Source organism: Haliotis cracherodii, unplaced genomic scaffold (genome assembly GCF_022045235.1).
Source record: "Haliotis cracherodii isolate W230 unplaced genomic scaffold, xgHalCrac1.p SCAF_15, whole genome shotgun sequence".
NCBI classification, from domain to species: domain Eukaryota; kingdom Metazoa; phylum Mollusca; class Gastropoda; order Lepetellida; family Haliotidae; genus Haliotis; species Haliotis cracherodii.
The window spans coordinates 18,342,754-18,362,829 of record NW_027266270.1 but is presented as its reverse complement, the minus strand read 5'-3'; the positions used below and the strand labels follow the sequence as shown (position 1 = coordinate 18,362,829).

Sequence of the window (20,076 nt, the reverse complement as noted above, 5' to 3'; positions counted from 1 at the left end):
CTGACCAACCTATACCATAAGTCACCTCTTACGACAAGCATGGTCGCCTATGGGTTGCTGAAGACGTATTCAGGCCCAGACGTTCACGTGGTGTGCCAGTACCTCTGGTACAGTAGATACATAGCACTAGATTGCTGGAAGAACGCTCAATGACACACAAGAAGCTTAAATACAAAACACACAGTAAAAACACACCGGCTGTTAGTTATCAACATCATGATACAGGGAAGAGAATGGGTTTCAAACATCATGACATACCCATGGTTCTGGTGACTATACGATTTGTAATGGCATGAATAAAAAAAGTGCCCTGACGTAACGAAATCAACGGAAATCCGTGGAACAGTCTCCTCCCTGATATGACACTCTGATATGGTCCAAATGCTCCTATGTAGTTATAACAATTTCAGCCTGTTTTTACAGGAAATGGAAGTTCTTTTCATCACCATTATAATATTGAAGAAAAAGTCTGAATTGAACTTTGAATGGAGCCAAACTCTACAGAGCAGATAGTCGCAAACTGACATCACTCAGTGAAAGACATACATTAATCAGTGTTATCTGAATTACATTGAACAGACATGGTAATTACCACTATTGATGTAATAGAATATTTCCATAACTCTACGAATATTGAACCACAAAGAAACATATCACAAGTTTAAATGTTGTATAAATTATATGGTATTCATAACACACTGTGCTAAAGACTTGTGAGTCTACTAGCCTGAAGATGACACCTAGGCTCAAGTTCAGTAGATTTTAGTATTAGCATATGAACGATTATCAGCTGAGCTTACAAGGTGGAACAGCATGTTCCTAGAATCAGGCTTTGGTCAGGTGGCAAAAGTCACAGACCGATGGTAATAACTACATAATTAAACAAAGCATGCAACAAACAAGTGGCAGGAATCGTGTATAACAAATAACATCATCTGTTGTAACATAATTTTGCACCGAAACAATCTGCTAAAATATGCATATCTCACAACCTCTCATGACTGCGTGTTGAATCCTCAGCCAATCTTAATATGCCGTTCAAACCTCCCACAACAAACACAAGGAAGTTCCTTCTATTCATCAATAAACTTCGGTTATCACAAAAACACCACATAAAACATCCAATCATCAACGTTGGACAATCAAGTACAGCTTGAAGAACAGCTGTTTGATGGAAAAATCTGCTCTCTGAAGTGATTTAATGTATTGCTCAACACAAGTTAGGAATATCGACCTAAAAGTTTTGGAATCAAAATTTGGAGTCAGTGTTAGTCATTCATTGATAAGTCAAAGTCAACAAGGGTCGTACTGATGCGACCGGCAATGGGATGCCCTCAGATCATTGTGCAGCGTAGCAATAACTAGGATCTGCTGTTAATGAAATCACTTCTACTTGGACAGCTTGTTTGCGATCGGTACTGCTTTGTATTCAAATATACACAGATGGTTTCACAACCGGGATGAACAGGTTTTTAAATACATTTCAACACAGGAATTCAATTGGTTGTAAGTTGCTGTGGTCTTGTGGACATGGGATATATCCACGTTTACATTCAAACACAGGAATACAATTGGTTGTTAGTTGCTGTGGTCTTGTGGACATGGGATATATCCACGTTTACATTCAAACACAGGAATACAATTGGTTGTTAGTTGCTGTGGTCTTGTGGACATGGGATATATCCACGTTTACATTCAAACACAGGAATACAATTGGTTGTTAGTTGCTGTGGTCTTGTGGACATGGGATATATCCACGTTTACATTCAAACACAGGAATACAATTGGTTTTTAGTTGCTGTGGTCTTGTGGACATAGGATATATCCACGTACAGATCAAGCTTATTTCTACCTCTTGTAATTAGGGCGCACATCTGCTGGGTTTTGTTGGTTGACAGCATTGCAGGCCCTAAAACTGTCTACTGACACATCTATTAGAAGATACTGAAAAAGGATAACAAGCTAGATGTCAATAATAGGATTAGCACCGTCAGGACTCTACGTGGGCGTGGCAGGACAACTCCAAGACAATTCATGACCAGGGATTGCTGGCGGAATCCAAAGAATCTGGAAGGAAATAGCACATTTTTATTATTCATGATCAACAAAGAATTGACTTCAATATTTTATATCATCATCATCATCGATAACATCATCATCATCACTATTGCCTTCACCAATCACCATCATTACCATCATTATGATCACCCACCATCACAAAAATCATCATCATCCATATCAATATCATTATCCATATCATCATCATCATCATCATCATCATCATCATCATCATCATCCATATCAATATCATTATCCATATCATCATCATCATCATCATCCATATCAATATCATCATCATCATCCATCATCATCATCATCCATATCAATATCATTATCCATATCATCATCATCATCATCATCCATATCAATATCATCATCATCATCCATATCAATATCATTATCCATATCATCATCATCCATATCATCATCATCATCATCATCCATATCAATATCATTATCCATATCATCATCATCATCCATATCATCATCCATATCAATATCATTATCCATATCATCATCATCATCATCCATATCAATATCATCATCATCATCCATATCAATATCATTATCCATATCATCATCATCATCATCCATATCAATATCATTATCCATATCATCATCATCATCCATATCATCATCCATATCATCATCCATATCAATATCATTATCCATATCATCATCATCATCATCATCATCATCATCCATATCAATATCATTATCCATATCATCATCATCATCATCATCCATATCAATATCATTATCCATATCATCATCATCATCCATATCATCATCATCATCATCCATATCAATATCATCATCATCATCCATATCAATATCATTATCCATATCATCATCATCATCATCATCCATATCAATATCATTATCCATATCATCATCATCATCCATATCATCATCATCATCATCCATATCAATATCATTATCCATATCATCATCATCATCCATATCATCATCCATATCAATATCATTATCCATATCATCATCATCATCATCATCATCCATATCAATATCATCATCATCATCCATATCAATATCATTATCCATATCATCATCATCATCATCCATATCAATATCATTATCCATATCATCATCATCATCCATATCATCATCCATATCATCATCCATATCAATATCATTATCCATATCATCATCATCATCATCATCATCATCCATATCAATATCATTATCCATATCATCATCATCATCATCATCCATATCAATATCATTATCCATATCATCATCATCATCATCATCATCATCCATATCAATATCATTATCCATATCATCATCATCATCCATGTCAATATCATTATCATCATCATCATCATAATCATCCATATCAATATCATCATCATCATCATCATTATCCATATCATCATCATCCATATCAAAATCATCATCATCCATATCAATATCATCATCCATATCATCATCATCATCATCATCATCCATATCAATATCATCATCCATATCATCATCATCATCATCATCATCCATATCAATATCATCATCCATATCATCATCATCATCATCATCATCATGATCAACCACCAACAACAACCGTCACAATCATCATCACTATCTCCTCACTGTTGTACTGCTATGTCCCACCTTGTGGTGTGGCGGGCCCAACGCTCCGACTGAGATGAGACCTTCTCATGGACACCTCCTCCTCTGTCATTGGACGCAGATCTTTACGAGATATCTTCACCGGTGTGGCAGCATTGGGGGGCTGGTCCTGGCTAGACTTGTGTGCAGACCGGCTGGACACTGGACGGCTTGGCGGTCGTTCACGACCACTTCCTGGACGGATGTGAGAGTCACTGAGAAGAGAAACACCATACCTCCTTATTTACCCATTTCTTTCTAAGATGAACACAGAGGAGAAAATAATACTACATTACTGTATAGACACGGAAGGAATGAACACGATCATTCTTAGCATCATGTCAAAGATGTGACATCAAATACTTAATGATACCAAACCATAACAGCTTCCATGACCCCTCTCCTGAGAGTAGTGTCTAATCCAAACCTTTGGACATTCCGAATTAAGTTTGAAGCATCATGTGAAATGATTCAATCAACAATAGATCTTAATGAAGAAATCACCACAAAAATTATCAATCTAAAATCATGTGAAGCATGCTAATATAATTATTGTTGTTATAGCAATATAAGTATTACAATATGAACACAATGAAACCCTGTGGATGTTCAGGGCCCAAATCAGGAAAGTTGTTAATCTGGCCACTTTCATTTTGTACAGTACCAGGTCCTCTTCAGGTCCTGTTCCACTAAGCAGTCATCTAGACAAGGTCACTGTACATTCCATTCTTTAACATAGACACATGACAGTCGTAGTGCTACGGTCGTTTTGCGGAACAAGGGCTAGTACAGTACCAGGTCCTCTTCAGGTCCTGTTCCACTAAGCAATCATCTAGCCAAGGTCATCGTACATTCCATTCTTTAACATAGACATATGACAGTCGTAGTGCTACGGTTGTTTTGCGGAACAAGGGCTAGTACAGTACCAGGTCCTCTTCAGGTCCTGTTCCACTAAGCAGTCATCTAGCCAAGGTCATCGTACATTCCATTCTTTAACATAGACATATGACAGTCGTAGTGCTATGGTCGTTTTGCGGAACAAGGGCTAGTACAGTACCAGGTCCTCTTCAGGTCCTGTTCCACTAAGCAGTCATCTAGCCAAGGTCATCGTACATTCCATTCTTTAACATAGACATATGACAGTTGTAGTGCTACGGTCGTTTTGCGGAACAAGGCCTAGTACAGTACAATGAAAGAATCCAGATTAACGACTTTCCCGATTTCCAAATCGTGTTTGTGAAGATACGTCCTGTTATATATACTACTCAATATATAAGAACACACACTTTTCTCATATGACTATAGCGTATCTGCCATGACAGATTAATTCTTTAACTTCTCTTTGGCAGTATATATGTTCCAAACAGTAATCATCCAGAGATGGGGTTCCAGATCTCTAGGATGCAGACCAACATTGTTTCACTAATTAAGTGCCTCTCACAGCGTCCCAGTAACTTTGTTCAACTGCTGAAACATCTGCCAGGTCTTACCGACTAGAGTGGGTGTCCCTGGGGGTAGGGACATGTGCTCTGGGGGTAGAAACTTCATTCTCTGCATTACTTTGGATGGAGCTGTAAACTCCAATGTCTTCATAAGCTGTGGAGGAAAAATACAGATGATGATTATCCTCAGCTCCCAAGGGCAGTGTGATGTACAAGGCTTTTGTATATTTCGGTCAGTAGACAGTGAGATTAATCGTATTGTACATGTTGTATGCGATACAGCATACAACCATAACCATATTGCTACAAACCATATTGCTACATGAATTAACGTATATCACCATTGATCTTACTGACTGTTTGTTAAATGTACAAAAACAAAATGTGAACACCTTCTAAATCACCACAGGCCCCTGGATCTTGTTCCACAAAACAAACTTTGCAATAAGATGTCTGAACTTCCCATACTATAGCCATGATAACACACAGTTTTGACAGTAATAGCACTGAAATTGTGTTATGGAACTGGGTGCATTTGTACAAAGCAATCTTAGCGCTAAGGTGATCGTAACTCCCATACCTTAACATAGTCTTACAACAGTCGTAGTGTTAGGATTGTGTTATGGAACTGGGTGCATTTGTAAAAAGCAATCTTAGCCCTAAGGTGATCATAACTCGCATACCTTAACACCGTCTTATGACAGTCATAGCGCTAAAATTGTGTTATGGAACTGGGTGCATTTGTACAAAGTGATCTTAGCGCTAAGAGTGACCGTAACTCCCATACCTTCACACTTCAAAACAGTCATAGTGCTTACATTGTGTTATGGAACTGGGGGCATTTGTAAAAGGCGATCTTAGCGCTGAGGTGATCGTAACTCTAAGGTTGGGTTGTTTTGTACAATGGCACCATGGTCCAGTTGTCCCAACAATGCTAAGAGAACAGGTAAAACCAGGTGCCATGATTACAGAAGCTGAACTACTTGGGCGACTACGAACAAGAGAGAGAGACAAAAGGGCAAGTGCCAATAGCTGAATGAAATAAAATGTTAGACCCTTATTACCATATATCTGTAACCATGGTAACATGAGTACATTATCAAGTTGCACACTGAACATAACATATAACACCTCAACCAAGTTAACATTTACAGTAAACTATGGTTATAATGAACTCAAAAGGACCACTAATTTTCATTCGTTATAACCATAGTTCATTACAAGCATATGGTCAGCAAATGTCTGCGACCAAAAAACAGTTCGCTGTATCCGTCAGTTCATTATAAGCATGTTCGTTATGAACATAGTTTACTGTACTTACCTTGTGTGCTAAGGACTCCTTTCGTTATCAACTCTTTGAACTTCTTCTTCAGATCTCGGCTAGTTTTCTTATAGTAATACAGATCTTTTTCCAGCTGCTGTACTCTGAAATGCACAAACAGTAAGCTATACAAAGTACTGACAAATAAGAATGGTTACTTATTTTCATTTTTCACCATTAGGTCTAGGGTAAATATTTCTGTATCTCAATTATTAACCAGTCATTAACAATGAGTGAGTGAGTTGGGTTTAACGCCGCTTTTACAAGTATTCCAGTTATATCGCGGCGTGTCAGCTTAATGTGGGAGGAAAGCCCGAAGTGATGCAGGTCTTCGACGTTCACCACTTCGATGAAACCCACGAGCACGGGTATGATGCTGACAAACCTAGAAACATAATCTGGGCAAACCGGGATTCGAACACACAATCATTGGCTTCTGGCGTGCCCAAGGGACACATCTCTTATCGCGACACTGTAGACAACTGGGCCACCCGTGCCCCATAAACAATGAACATTTTCAAGACTACAACAGTATTCAAACAGAATTCCAAATGGCAACACTGAGGACCAGGTCTAATTGTGACCAAGAGTATGTATCTTTATTGATATGTTAGGTGTATCTATACAGCAAAGAAAGCAGCAATGATCTCAGTGCACTTACTTCAAATCTATTCCATCTCCACAGCTGTTCCCTACTCCTCCCTCTGTTACTTGATGCATAAGCAGTTGCATCTTCTGTTCATACTCCCTCTGCTGCTGAACAAGTCGACGATCAGAGTCCATGTTACTTCTCTGCAAAGTGCTCTCAAGCTCTCGAATAATTCGCTCCTGCTCGTCTATCTTCACCTAGAACAAAGACACAAACAACTAACACAACCTTAAAGGGGCACTGACCTCTGACAATTCACCAGGGCGAGCTGTTGCCTTAGTTCTCTGTTTTTTCCCCATGGATACCCAGATAATATCCCAGAAATCTTGACTAGTTAGTGACCTGTGGTGCTTCAAACCGTGAGTGAATTTGTCGATATTATTGATAGTACCCTATATCACATTGATCAATAAAATGAAATACAGGTATGTCTTGGAAATAATAAAGAAATGTAGGTATCTTTGGGGGTAGCATCGATCGGTAATGGTGATGAAGTCACTTGCTTGGTATTGTTCAATTTTTGTTTAGACTATTTTGACTGGTAACAAAAACTAAACATTTCACCTGACCATTGCTTCTTTTATCTTGTGTACATGTTATAGTCAATGTGTAAAATGACTAAATTCTTTACTTAGGCAATTTATTAAAAGCCTCAATATTCAGTTATTTTACAAATTGATTGAAACATCTGTCCATTTATTTTATTATGATAACAAATTCGAAACATTTTGATGTTTAATTTCATCATCCAGTGATAGGATTAAAAGAAAAACAAAAGTTAAAGTACATTTTGATATTTTGGGGTTTCTAATCCTAGCATTTCCAAATAATGACATCAGATGAGCTCCCAACATTCATTTTGTCTGTTTGTTTAGGTAGAAGAAATTAATTAACATGAGTCATTTGTCATATTGAAAACTTCACAGATCACAGGTAACCAGTCAGTGTTCAGAAATGTGTATCGATATTGCCTCAAGGTGAATATACGCTGTAGTGACAGATGGTAGCCCAGTCTCTCGTTACACTCAATCGAGTTAGCAAGCGAATCGACTCACGGTGGCTAGTAAGCCCTAGCGGGTATTGTTAGACAGCCGGGGAAAAGCCAGAGTTTAGTGGCCCTTTAACAGTACATCACGCTACGGCAAATACTTATAAATATTAACATTAACATTTTGAAAAAATTGAAATCCCCCATGGTCATAGAACTACAGGTAATTGGAGTGTTTGGCTCAGTTAATCTCAGTATGGTTCTAGTTACTTTTATCAATGTTCTGGCTATAGGATTTGTTTTTTATGTTAGTTTGTTGTTTAACGCCACAATCAGCAATATTCCAGCCATGTGAAGGCGGTCTGTAAATAATCAAGTCTGGACCAGAAAATCCAGTGACTGACATTATGAGTATCGATCTACGCAATTGGGATACAATGACATGCAACAACCAAGTCACAAAGCCTGACCACCCGATACAGTTGGTTGCCTCTTAAGACCAGCATAAGCCATGCTGCTGGGGACCTATTCTAACCCAGAATCACCACAGGATTTTGGCTACATGAAGGCACGAGGAATGGCTTCCCTTGTATGGGAACAGACAGTGAGTGGGTTAAATGTTTTTTAAATAGTCAAGTCACAATACTGTAAATAATGAAGTCTAGGAAATATAATAATAGTCACAAGTTAAAGTCCATAATCCAGTAAGCAAGTTGCATTTGGTAGTCACGTTATTTTTGTTGAAAGCAAAAAACACATGAGCTGATTATAGCATTACAAAACCTTTATGCTTAGCATATCCGATCACCTCATCTAAAATCTTCCATTACATAAGTGTTATGTTGTTTGTTTGTTGTTTAATGTCACACTCAGCAATATTCCAGCTATATAGCAATCGGTAGTTTATTGAAGCTGGACCAGACTATCCAGTGATTGACGTCATGATCACTGATCCATGCAATTGGGACACGATGACATGCATCAACCCAATCACGTATCAACCAGCGAGCCTGACCACAATCCCATTGGTCGCTTCTTACGACAAGCATGGGCTGCACCCATCTGAATCTGGGTATGCAGCTAAATTCTCTCAATACTGCTGTCTCCAACTATAAACAGGACCACGTGGGATTACTTCAACTGATGAGGGGTGACCGATGGACACATCGACCTCAGAATGTGATTTTCAAGTATGATCCTGTATTTTAACTTGAAAATAATAGTTGTTATTATTATCTACAGTTCCAGCTACTGAAAACCTTTCATTAATGGGAATAAGATGATAAATTACAGATGACTACGGAGCAGGTGAGCCACAGTGCCTACCTCCAGCTCGTCACACTGCAGCACAAGCTTCCTCTCCTCCTCCCGGAGACTGACCACCTTCTCAAAATACTTGGACAGCAGTGACTTGGTCTCCACAGTGGTCAGCGACTTGAGGCGATTCATCAAGTTGTCCTCACTCTGTCATAATGGAAGCATCATGAAGGTTAAATTGCAATTATCAAAGACATAATCCATGCTATCTGTACAGGATAATATGGATGGAATTTGCAAGAAAAAAACTGATAGATGAACAAACCGTGTTTTGAATTTTCAGGAACAATAGACCATCAAACGAGAAAGTAATTTTACGCCACTTTCCCAATATTTCAGCAATATCATGGGGGGCACCAGTAATAGGCTTCACACATGGTGCCCAAGTCAGGAATCAAACCCAGGCCTTTGGCGTGATGAGTGAACCCTTTTAGGCTACGCCACTGCAGCAGGAGATGCCTGAAGTTAATTTGAAACAGCTTTCTCATGAATATGTCTTTCTGCATTGACAATGTTTCTAAAGTCAGAGGCATGTTCTTGTGACAGGAAAGCTCTGATATACCAATTCCATAAGAACACTGTTCTAGGAAACTGTACAGAAATCATTGCCTTGACAACATTAAGCAAATTTGTGAAACTGAATCAGGCAATCTCCCTTTAACAATGTATTGCAAGTCCTAAATTAAGAAAATGAGGGTCACATTGCCTGTATTTTTTAACCCCAGTTGGGTCTGTATCAGACCAACCATTGGTTGACAATGTGGGCATCAATTCATATATTATCAATATATTGACACCAAGGCCCCATTCCATAGAGCAATTGTAGTGCTATGATTGTCGTAAGTCTATGTAAAAAAATGGGAGTTACAATCATCTCAATGATTTCTTTGTGGAACAGGCTCTGGTCTTTATTTTATTTGCCTCTTATGACATCCTTATCCAGGAATCTTTATAGCATCTCATCCCTATCTTACCTGAGCCTGAATCTGTGAATGTCTGATCTCTGCCTGTCTGTTGTGAATTGATTCATTCTTGTACTCAATAGCTGCATCAAGAGCTTCAATTGCTTCATCTAGTTCAATAAGCCTACAAAACAAAAAACACTGATTATGAGTGAGTGAGTGAGTGAGTGAGTGAGTTGAGTTTAACACCGCTTTTAACAGTATTCCAGTTATATCACGGCGTGTCAGCTTAATGTGAGAGAAAAGCCCGCAGTGATGCAGGTCTCAGACGTTTACCACTTCGGTGAAACCCATGAGCATGGGTTTGGTGCTGACAAACCTAGAAACAAAATCGGGGTGAACCGAGATAAACCCACAATCATAGGTTTCTGGCATGCCCAAGGGATGCAACTCTGCACAGCGAATCGTGGCACCTTAGACGACTGGGCCACCCGTGTCCCCCATTTGATAATGAAATACAGTGAAAGTTTGTTCTTGGCACCATCAGAGATATCTAAGAATTCACTTCAATACTTTTTTGCATTTATGGAAGTACATTGTATTAATGTCAAATCTGATGCACACACTGCCTATTGGGTGGGGAGAGGGGGTGGGGAGAGGGGAGGGGGTGGTGGTGTTATGGTTCTGGAAACATAAACGCAAAAGGAACAGGTTGGTTAGCCAATGAAAAGCCATGGAAACATAACCAAGGACCTACAAGATCAAGCATGTTGATGCACAACCAACCAGGTCATACACTGCCCTTATTAGCCTGTGACAAGCATGGGTTATTAGGGGCCATTGGGGGCCATTCTGCCCCTAAATCCCCCTGGTGTAAATTACCATTATGAGTCACACACTGTCATACTCATGCCTTCCCTTGCACCATCACCAAACCAGGTCAGAACTGGTCTTCAGCAACCCATGCTTTACAATTATTTTCAGGCTGCCGTCATACAGCTTGAATATTGCTGAGCGAGGCGGTAAACAACAGAAAAACCCATCACCCACCTTCTCTCTTCTTTAGCTGACAAGATACTGCCTTCCCGCAACTTCTCGTCCATCACTCCTCGACTCTTCTGCAGCTTCTCCCTTGATCGCTTCAAGCGTGAGATCTCTTCCTTCACATTCTCCTGCTCATCTTCTGCCGCCTGAGACAACTCCTTCCGCTTCTCCTCAATCTTCTTCTCCACATTTTCCAGCTTCAATGACATGGACACGACGTCGTGGTTGATCATCTGACTAGAACGCAGTTTCTTTATCTCCAACTCACTCTTCTCTGACAACATGGCTTCCTTCTTTGCAACGATGCCTTCTCTGCGATTAAGATCCTGGAAGAATCATTGCATCATTTGTGTAAGTTAGTAATTGCTGTTTTTTCCCTTCCCTCATCTTTTGCTTCCTAAATCTTGTAAAGAACACAAAACCTCCTAAAACCACCCTGAGCAGCCTTGTAGCATGCAGGAATAATGGGTTAGGTTTTCAATCTCAATCTTTTTATTACTGATTTAGACCACACAAGCATATGATTTACAATATGGCATACATGGACCTTAGAACCTGATTTGAATACTTTACATACCGTATTCGACGCGATAAGCGCCCAAGGTACTCTCAAAATTAGAAATAGGGGGTTCTTATAGAATAAAATTTTGGTGAAAAAAACCCCAGAGTTGAAAGATTGTAAATTCATGCTGACAGTCTGAAATGATACAAAAGAAACGTCTGTGTGTATTATACACGACAGATATTTTTTCCAGAATTTAATAGCCCATAATTAAGGGTGCATATAACACAGGAGTGCGTATTATACGTGAATAAATAAGTCTTGTGTACATTGATAAATTGGAAGGGGTGCTAATTGGGATTGATCACTAGCCAATACATTAGCAAATATTGCCGTGGGCGCTTATTAGAGTGGGGCACTAATATGGTAATTACAATGAAAACCTTAGCTTGAAGTGCTATATTATCAAGGACTTTGACCATTTTATTCTGTTGTTAAAATGCAATTCTGGATATTATGAACCTATGTACATACATAGGACATATTTCAAAACTTGATAACCTTCCAACACTGAACACAGCAATCTTTGTGTCAGACATATTTACTGTCATCTTCCCCTGAGAATGTTCCCTCACAAACTGTGTTTGCAGGCCCTCAGTTGTATCACAGAACAATACATCATCAGCAAAAAGTGGTTTAAATTGATACATGCTGCTTCCAGCTATATGTCAGCCATGTCACGATGGGGGACAGCAAAATAGGGCCTCACACATTGCATCCATGTGGAGATTTGAACCCAGGCCATCAATCAAGCTGCACTTCAACCACTGGGCCACTCAACCCCTGTCAAGAAGTAATATTTGTGTATGTAGACATCAAGTCCTACCTCCTGCAGTTCTTCATTCTGTCTCCGCAGCACCAGCACCTTCTCAATCTCGCTGTCCAGCCACCTCTTCTGTTCATCCATCTTCTCAAGGTTTTCCCTAAAAACATTAAAAATAAATACTTTGACTTAAAATTCATTGATGAGAACTGGAAACATGAAAACAATTAACCGCAGAGCCACAAAAACAGAAACTATACATCATGGAAAATCGACGATAATATATCGCATTGGAAACGTCAATGTACAAAACAAATAGCAAGTGTAGAAATACCATGTAGCAACAAATAGAAAGTGTTCAGTTCATCTGTGAGACTTACAGTCCTAACAATGAGCCATCTAACACTTGCACCCTTCTCGATTTGTGGTATCACCTCATATGCATGTAGAGCACAAATTTCTGCCCCTTGTGATGAAAAACGCAACATCCAATCAGATCACTGTTCTTGTTTTGAATGGCTTCACGATGGCTAAAAGAGCACTGCAGTCACTACAATAGGTTTTCAGTCATCAATATAAAATACAATGAAGTCACTAACTACTTGGGTGAGTTCATTGAAAATTTGGAAAGATTTAGAAAATATTTTTCACAGCTTAATTGTAGGAATTATTTCGGTGCAAATTCATCACACGATGGCTGAGGCCATGTTTCCGAACCTGGATGTTGATTTGTTAAAATGTTCTCTGACTGGACTTTGGAAAATATCAATAGTCCAGCTTTTACAAAATGAACATCCAGTTTCCCAAAACATTCAAACAAAGACTTTCAATATGTGCGATAATCCAGAGAACATTTGACAAAATCAACATACATGTTCTGAAAACAGGTGATTTAGCACAGGTAAGACAGCTTGGAAGGGCAAGGGTGAGAGTTAGACTTCGATATAGCCTCGTGGATACACTTGCCTCGGGAAGATGAACATAATGTACATACAAACGTATGACTACACTCACATCTGTATGGGAGGCAGGGAGCCTGAGCGGAGTCTACGCTGGGCCGCTGCGATCTCCTCATTTTTACGTTTCAGTATCTTCTGCTGTTGTTCGCTCTTCAGCTCAAGTTCCTTTACTCTCTGCAGCTCTCTCTGCATCTCACGCTGTAAAGAGTTTATTAAAAGTAAACTCAACACCATCAATTTAAAAGAGAAATTCTCAAACAACCTTGTGAAAACGTGCTTAAGTACTTCATACGAACAGGGCATTCTGTTTGCATAAAGGAACAGCTCAAACCCTTGGTCGATGTATACATTCATGAAACCATACCCTTCATAAACATAATCAATCTCATTAAAATCAGATCTTAGTTCTCGCTACTGATAAACAATGATCTGAGGACATCCCATTACGGGTCACGTCAGACCGACCTTGCGCAAACTTTGACCGACCAATGGAATGACCAATCACAAGGCAGCTTTCTCATGCTTTACGGCACAAATTACAAATTAGAGACTATGCTTCGAAACACATTTTGACAAATTCTCGATTATAAATTTGAAACTAAACAAAATAACATTCTGGAATGGCTTATAGATGGTCTAGATTCTAAGGATTCAGTTGTTAAACCCGTAACTATCGTTCGGAATACCCCATGTTAAAGTTTTCGAGATTGCATGATTAGAAATCACATTCCGACTGTCACTTTCATAATCTGGTAAGAGACGCACTGATTGGTCGGATGAAAGGTCGTTCTGACATGACCCCTAATGGAATGTCTTCAGATCTTTGTTTAGCGGGAGCGAGAACTAAGGTCTGATTTTAATGAGATTGAAACATAATGTTCCTTGGAGCAAGAGGCTCTACTCAAGCTTTTAGATTCACAAGGATACACTTCAAACACTTCAATCAGTTTTCAAGGTTCACATTAGGGAAGAGACAGTTTCCTCAGAAATATTAATTGATACACATTTACAATATTTCAAACAGTAAAATATTCCACTCCTTCGCTCAGTTCATCAGTGTGCAAATGTACAAGAAAATATTTTTAATTTCGCAATTAACCAGACTGCAGGATTAACATACAGCAACCCTGCCATCCGTATATATTAAAAATATGGAACTTCGCGAATGTATCGTGCTAGGTTACGAGCTGTGACAAAGATTTTTCATGCATATATTTTTGCATTAAACGTTGTGTCCGAGCCGAGAATTCAAGGCGACGAAAGCCGAGATGTCATTTGACTTACACAACACGCGATCGCACGAAACGATGGAAATAATAACTTAGATGTAAGTTTGATTACTTTTAGATATATTTTTGTTGATTTTATTTATCACTTTGTATAATATATTTAAAGATTTGCTTAAAACGTCTTTATTTTGCTCTTTGATATGTTCGATGCGGACCCGTTGTCGAAATGTGTGCCCGAGAATTTTATTTTCAATAACATCGCGCGAAATAGGGAATAATTTTTTTTAATTTATCGATAAAAAATGATAAATTGAAATGGAATATGTATTTCAGACATTGTGGAATGTGACAGATTTAATGAATGAATGATATTACAGGTAGATCTAGGTCCATAAAAATATATACTATTTTGATGTGACGTGAGATAAACACATATTGATGATTTGAGATTTGCCGAGCGCGCTCCCCCGCCTCGGCCTCGGTTAAACGGCTCATCGTCTATAACACCCACCAATTATTTGGACCCCATTGGTAGCGTTGTAGCGAGGGACCACTGTAGTGGGAATGAACAAACAGTGCTGGTGGGGGGAATATAGCAATCTACATACAGGACACTACAGCTTGTCTCACCTCCAACTTGGCTTTCTGGTCAGTTTCGTCCTTGAACCTCCTCTGCAGATTCTCATAGTGCTGCTTCATCCTGTCCACTGCCAGCTCCAGGTCTTGGATTCTGGAAGACAGAAATATATTGATCTCTCTTGTCAACTACTGACAAACTGAAAAGAGTACCAGAAGTACAGAATTAACAGGACAAAGAGACGAAGTAAGTAAATCATGCTAAAATAACCAAGATGTGCTGTGTCCCTGTTACCTAGTCTATGACATGATGTGACCTGTACAAGCAGAAGTCCCTCATGATAAATGACAGTGTCAACTAACAACTAACACCTTCACCTTGCACCCAGAAGGCAACCAGTGACGTTTGAAAATAACATTGGGGTATCCGGTACTCACTTTTTCTCATGCTGTGAGGCAAAGTTTGCTATTTTTTCAGTCTCTTTTTGTTTTTTCTGCAGAGCTGACATCTTAGATTTTGCCTCTTCTATTTTCTTCCTGTATTCACTGAAAAGAAAAGTAAACATAAGATGTCATGCCTACTGTAGGGTGTCATGCCTACTGTAAGGTGTCATGCCCAATGTAAGATGTCATGCCCAATGTAGGGTGCCATGCCTAATGTAGGGTGTCATGCCTACTGTAAGGTGTCATGCCTGATGTAAGGTGTCATGCCTACTGTAAGGTGTCATGCCTACTGTAAGGTGCCATGCCTACTGTAAGGTGCCATGCCTGATGTAAGGTGTCATGCCTAATGTAAGGTGTCATGCCTGATGTAAGGTGCCATGCCTAATGTAAGGTGTCATGCCTAATGTAAGGTGCCATGCCTGATGTAAGGTGTCATGCCTGATGTAAGGTGCCATGCCCAATGTAAGGTGCCATGCCTGATGTAAGGTGTCATGCCTGATGTAAGGTGCCATGCCTGATGTAAGGTGTCATGCCTGATGTAAGGTGTCATGCCTAATGTAAGGTGTCATGCCTGATGTAGGGTGTCATGCTTAATGTAAGGTGTCATGCCTGATGTAAGGTGTCATGCCTAATGTAAGGTGTCATGCCTGATGTAGGGTGTTATGCTTAATGTAAGGTGTCATGCCCAATGTAAGGTGTCATGCCTGATGTAAGGTGTCATGCCTAATGTAAGGTGTCATGCCTGATGTAAGGTGCCATGCCTGATGTAAGGTGTCATACCTACTGTAAGGTGTCATGCCTACTGTAGGGTGCCATGCCTAATGTAAGGTGTCATGCCTGATGTAAGGTGCCATGCCTGATGTAAGGTGTCATGCCTAATGTAAGGTGTCATGCCTGATGTAAGGTGCCATGCCTGATGTAAGGTGCCATGCCTGATGTAAGGTGTCATGCCTAATGTAGGGTGTCATGCCTACTGTAAGGTGTCATGCCTACTGTAAGGTGCCATGCCTACTGTAAGGTGCCATGCCTGATGTAAGGTGTCATGCCTAATGTAAGGTGTCATGCCTACTGTAAGGTGCCATGCCTGATGTAAGGTGCCATGCCTGATGTAAGGTGCCATGCCTAATGTAGGGTGTCATGCCTACTGTAAGGTGTCATGCCTACTGTAAGGTGCCATGCCTACTGTAAGGTGTCATGCCTAATGTAAGGTGCCATGCCTAATGTAAGGTGTCATGCCCAATGTAGGGTGTCATGCCTGATGTAAGGTGTCGTGCCTAATGTAAGGTGTCATGCCTAATGTAAGGTGTCATGCCTAATGTAAGGTGTCATGCTTAATGTAAGGTGTCATGCCTAATGTAAGGTGTCATACCTAATGTAAGGTGTCATGCTTAATGTAAGGTGTCATGCCCAATGTAAGGTGTCATACCTACTGTAAGGTGTCATGCCCAATGTAAGGTGTCATGCCCAATGTAAGGTGTCATACCTACTGTAAGGTGCCATGCCCAATGTAAGGTGTCATGCCTACTGTAAGGTGTCATGCCTACTGTAAGGTGTCATGCCTAATGTAAGGCGTCATACCTACTGTAAGATGTCATGCCTTATGTAAGGTGTCATGCCTAATGTAAGCTGTCATGCCTAATGTAAGGTCTCATGCCTAATGTAAGGTGTCATGCCTACTGTAAGGTGTCATGCCTTCTGTAGGGTGTTGCCTACTGTAAGGTGTCATGCCTAATGTAAGGTCTCATGACTTATGTAGGGTGTTGCCTACAGTAAGGTGTCATGCCTATTGTAAGGTCTCATGGCTACTCAAAAGTGTCATGCCTACTGTAGGGTGTCATGCCTACTGTAAGGTGTCGCCTACCTCTGCAGCTTCTGTTTCTCGACCGACTCCTGCTGCTCCCTCATGCCCAGCTCCTGCAGCGCCCTCTGTGTCCCCACCAGCTCCTGCTTCACCCCCAGCTTCTCCTGCAGACAACCACTAGCATCAGGGCATGTCAGGATTGTTTTAACTCTTGAAACTCTTCTAAATATCACAAAATTTGCAACAAATATCTTCAAGGCATTCTAGATGACAATCAGAAAACGTCCTTTGAAATTACGCAATCTGAAACCCTGTACAGACCTCCCCAATACTGTACTATACAGACCTCCCCAACACTGAACTATACTGCCCTCCCCAATACTGTACTATACAGACCTCCCCAACACTGTACTATACAGCCCTCCCCAACACTGTACTATACAGCTCTCCCCAACACTGTACTATACAGCCCTCCCCAACACTGTACTATACAGCCCTCCCCAACACTGTACTATACAGCTCTCCCCAACACTGAACTATACAGCCCTCCCCAACACTGTACTATACAGCCCTCCCCAACACTGTACTATACAGCTCTCCCCAACACTGAACTATACAGCCCTCCCCAACACTGTACTATACAGCCCTCCCCAACACTGTACTATACAGCCCTCCCCAACACTGTACTATACAGCCCTCCCCAACACTGTACTATACAGCTCTCCCCAACACTGTTCTATACAGCCCTCCCCAACACTGTACTATACAGCCCTCCCCAACACTGTACTATACAGCCCTCCCCAACACTGTACTATACAGACCTCCCCAACACTAAACTATACAGCCCTCCCCAACACTGTATTATACAGCCCTCCCCAACACTGTAATATACAGCCCTCCCCAACACTAAACTATACAGCCCTCCCCAACACTTTACTATACAGCCTTCCCCAACACTGAACTATACTGCCCTCCCCAACACTGTACTATACAGCCCTCCCCAACACTGTACTATACAGACCTCCCCAACACTAAACTATACAGCGCTCCCCAACACTGTATTATACAGCCCTCCCCAACACTGTACTATACAGCCCTCCCCAACACTGTACTATACAGACCTCCCCAACACTAAACTATACAGCCCTCCCCAACACTGTATTATACAGCCCTCCCCAACACTGTACTATACAACCCTCCCCAACACTGAACTATACAGCCCTCCCCAACACTGTACTATACAGCCCTCCCCAACACTGTATTATACAGCCCTCCCCAACACTGTACTATACTGCCCTCCCCAACACTGTACTATACTGCCCTCCCCAACACTGTACTATACTGCCCTCCCCAACACTGTACTATACAGCTCTCCCCAACACTGTACTATACAGCCCTCCCCAACACTGAACTATACAGCCCTCCCCAACACTGAACTATACAGCCCTCCCCAACACTGAACTATACAGCCCTCCCCAACACTGTACTATACAGCCCTCCCCAACACTGTTCTATACAGCCCTCCCCAACACTGTTCTATACAGCCCTCCCCAACACTGAACTATACAGCCCTCCCCAACACTGAACTATACAGCACTCCCCAACACTGAACTATACAGCCCTCCCCAACACTGTACTATACAGCCCTCCCCAACACTAAACTATACAGCCCTCCCCAACACTTTACTATACAGCCTTCCCCAACACTGAACTATACTGCCCTCCCCAAGACTGAACTATACAGCTCTCCCCAAGACTGAACTATACAGCCCTCCCCAACACTGAACTATACAGCCCTCCCCAACACTGAACTATACAGCTCTCCCCAAGACTGAACTATACAGCCCTCCCCAACACTGTACTATACAGCCCTCCCCAACACTGTACTACCCAGCCCTCCCCAACACTGAACTATACAGCCCTCCCCAAGACTGAACTATACAGCCTTCCCCAACACTGTACTACCCAGCCCTCCCCAACACTGTACTATACAGCCCTCACCAACACTAAACTATACAGCCCTCCCCAACACTGAACTATACAGACCTCACCAACACTGTACTATACAGCCCTCACCAACACTGAACTATACAGCCCTCCCCAACACTGAACTATACAGCCCTCACCAACACTGAACTATACAGCCCTCCCCAACACTGTACTATACAGCCCTCCCCAACACTGAACTATACAGTTCTCCCCAACACTGAACTATACAGCCCTCCCCAACACTGAACTATACAGCCCTCCCCAACACTGAACTATACAGCTCTCCCCAACACTGAACTATACAGCCCTCCCCAACACTGAACTATACAGCCCTCCCCAACACTGTACTATACAGCTCTCCCCAACACTGAACTATACAGCTCTCCCCAACACTGTACTATAC

General features: G+C 40.9%; 1 protein-coding gene across 1 annotated transcript in view; it reads right to left on the bottom strand.

Annotated features, from left to right (window-relative positions):
- Positions 1–394: 394 nt before the first annotated feature.
- LOC139462345 (kinesin-like protein KIF27) overlaps positions 395–20,076 on the bottom strand; it is a 46,828-nt gene continuing 27,146 nt past the window's right edge. Inside the window, exons 23-35 of the mRNA XM_071244001.1 lie at positions 17,745–17,848; positions 15,878–15,985; positions 15,494–15,593; positions 13,690–13,832; positions 12,739–12,835; positions 11,357–11,676; positions 10,379–10,490; positions 9,414–9,551; positions 7,112–7,296; positions 6,451–6,554; positions 5,178–5,283; positions 3,691–3,902; positions 395–2,067 (exon numbers count right to left, since the gene is read on the bottom strand). Of these exons, the coding sequence (XP_071100102.1) occupies positions 2,033–2,067; positions 3,691–3,902; positions 5,178–5,283; positions 6,451–6,554; positions 7,112–7,296; positions 9,414–9,551; positions 10,379–10,490; positions 11,357–11,676; positions 12,739–12,835; positions 13,690–13,832; positions 15,494–15,593; positions 15,878–15,985; positions 17,745–17,848 (1,764 nt within the window). The 3' untranslated portion in view covers positions 395–2,032. The remainder of the gene's footprint in view (positions 2,068–3,690; positions 3,903–5,177; positions 5,284–6,450; positions 6,555–7,111; positions 7,297–9,413; positions 9,552–10,378; positions 10,491–11,356; positions 11,677–12,738; positions 12,836–13,689; positions 13,833–15,493; positions 15,594–15,877; positions 15,986–17,744; positions 17,849–20,076) is intronic.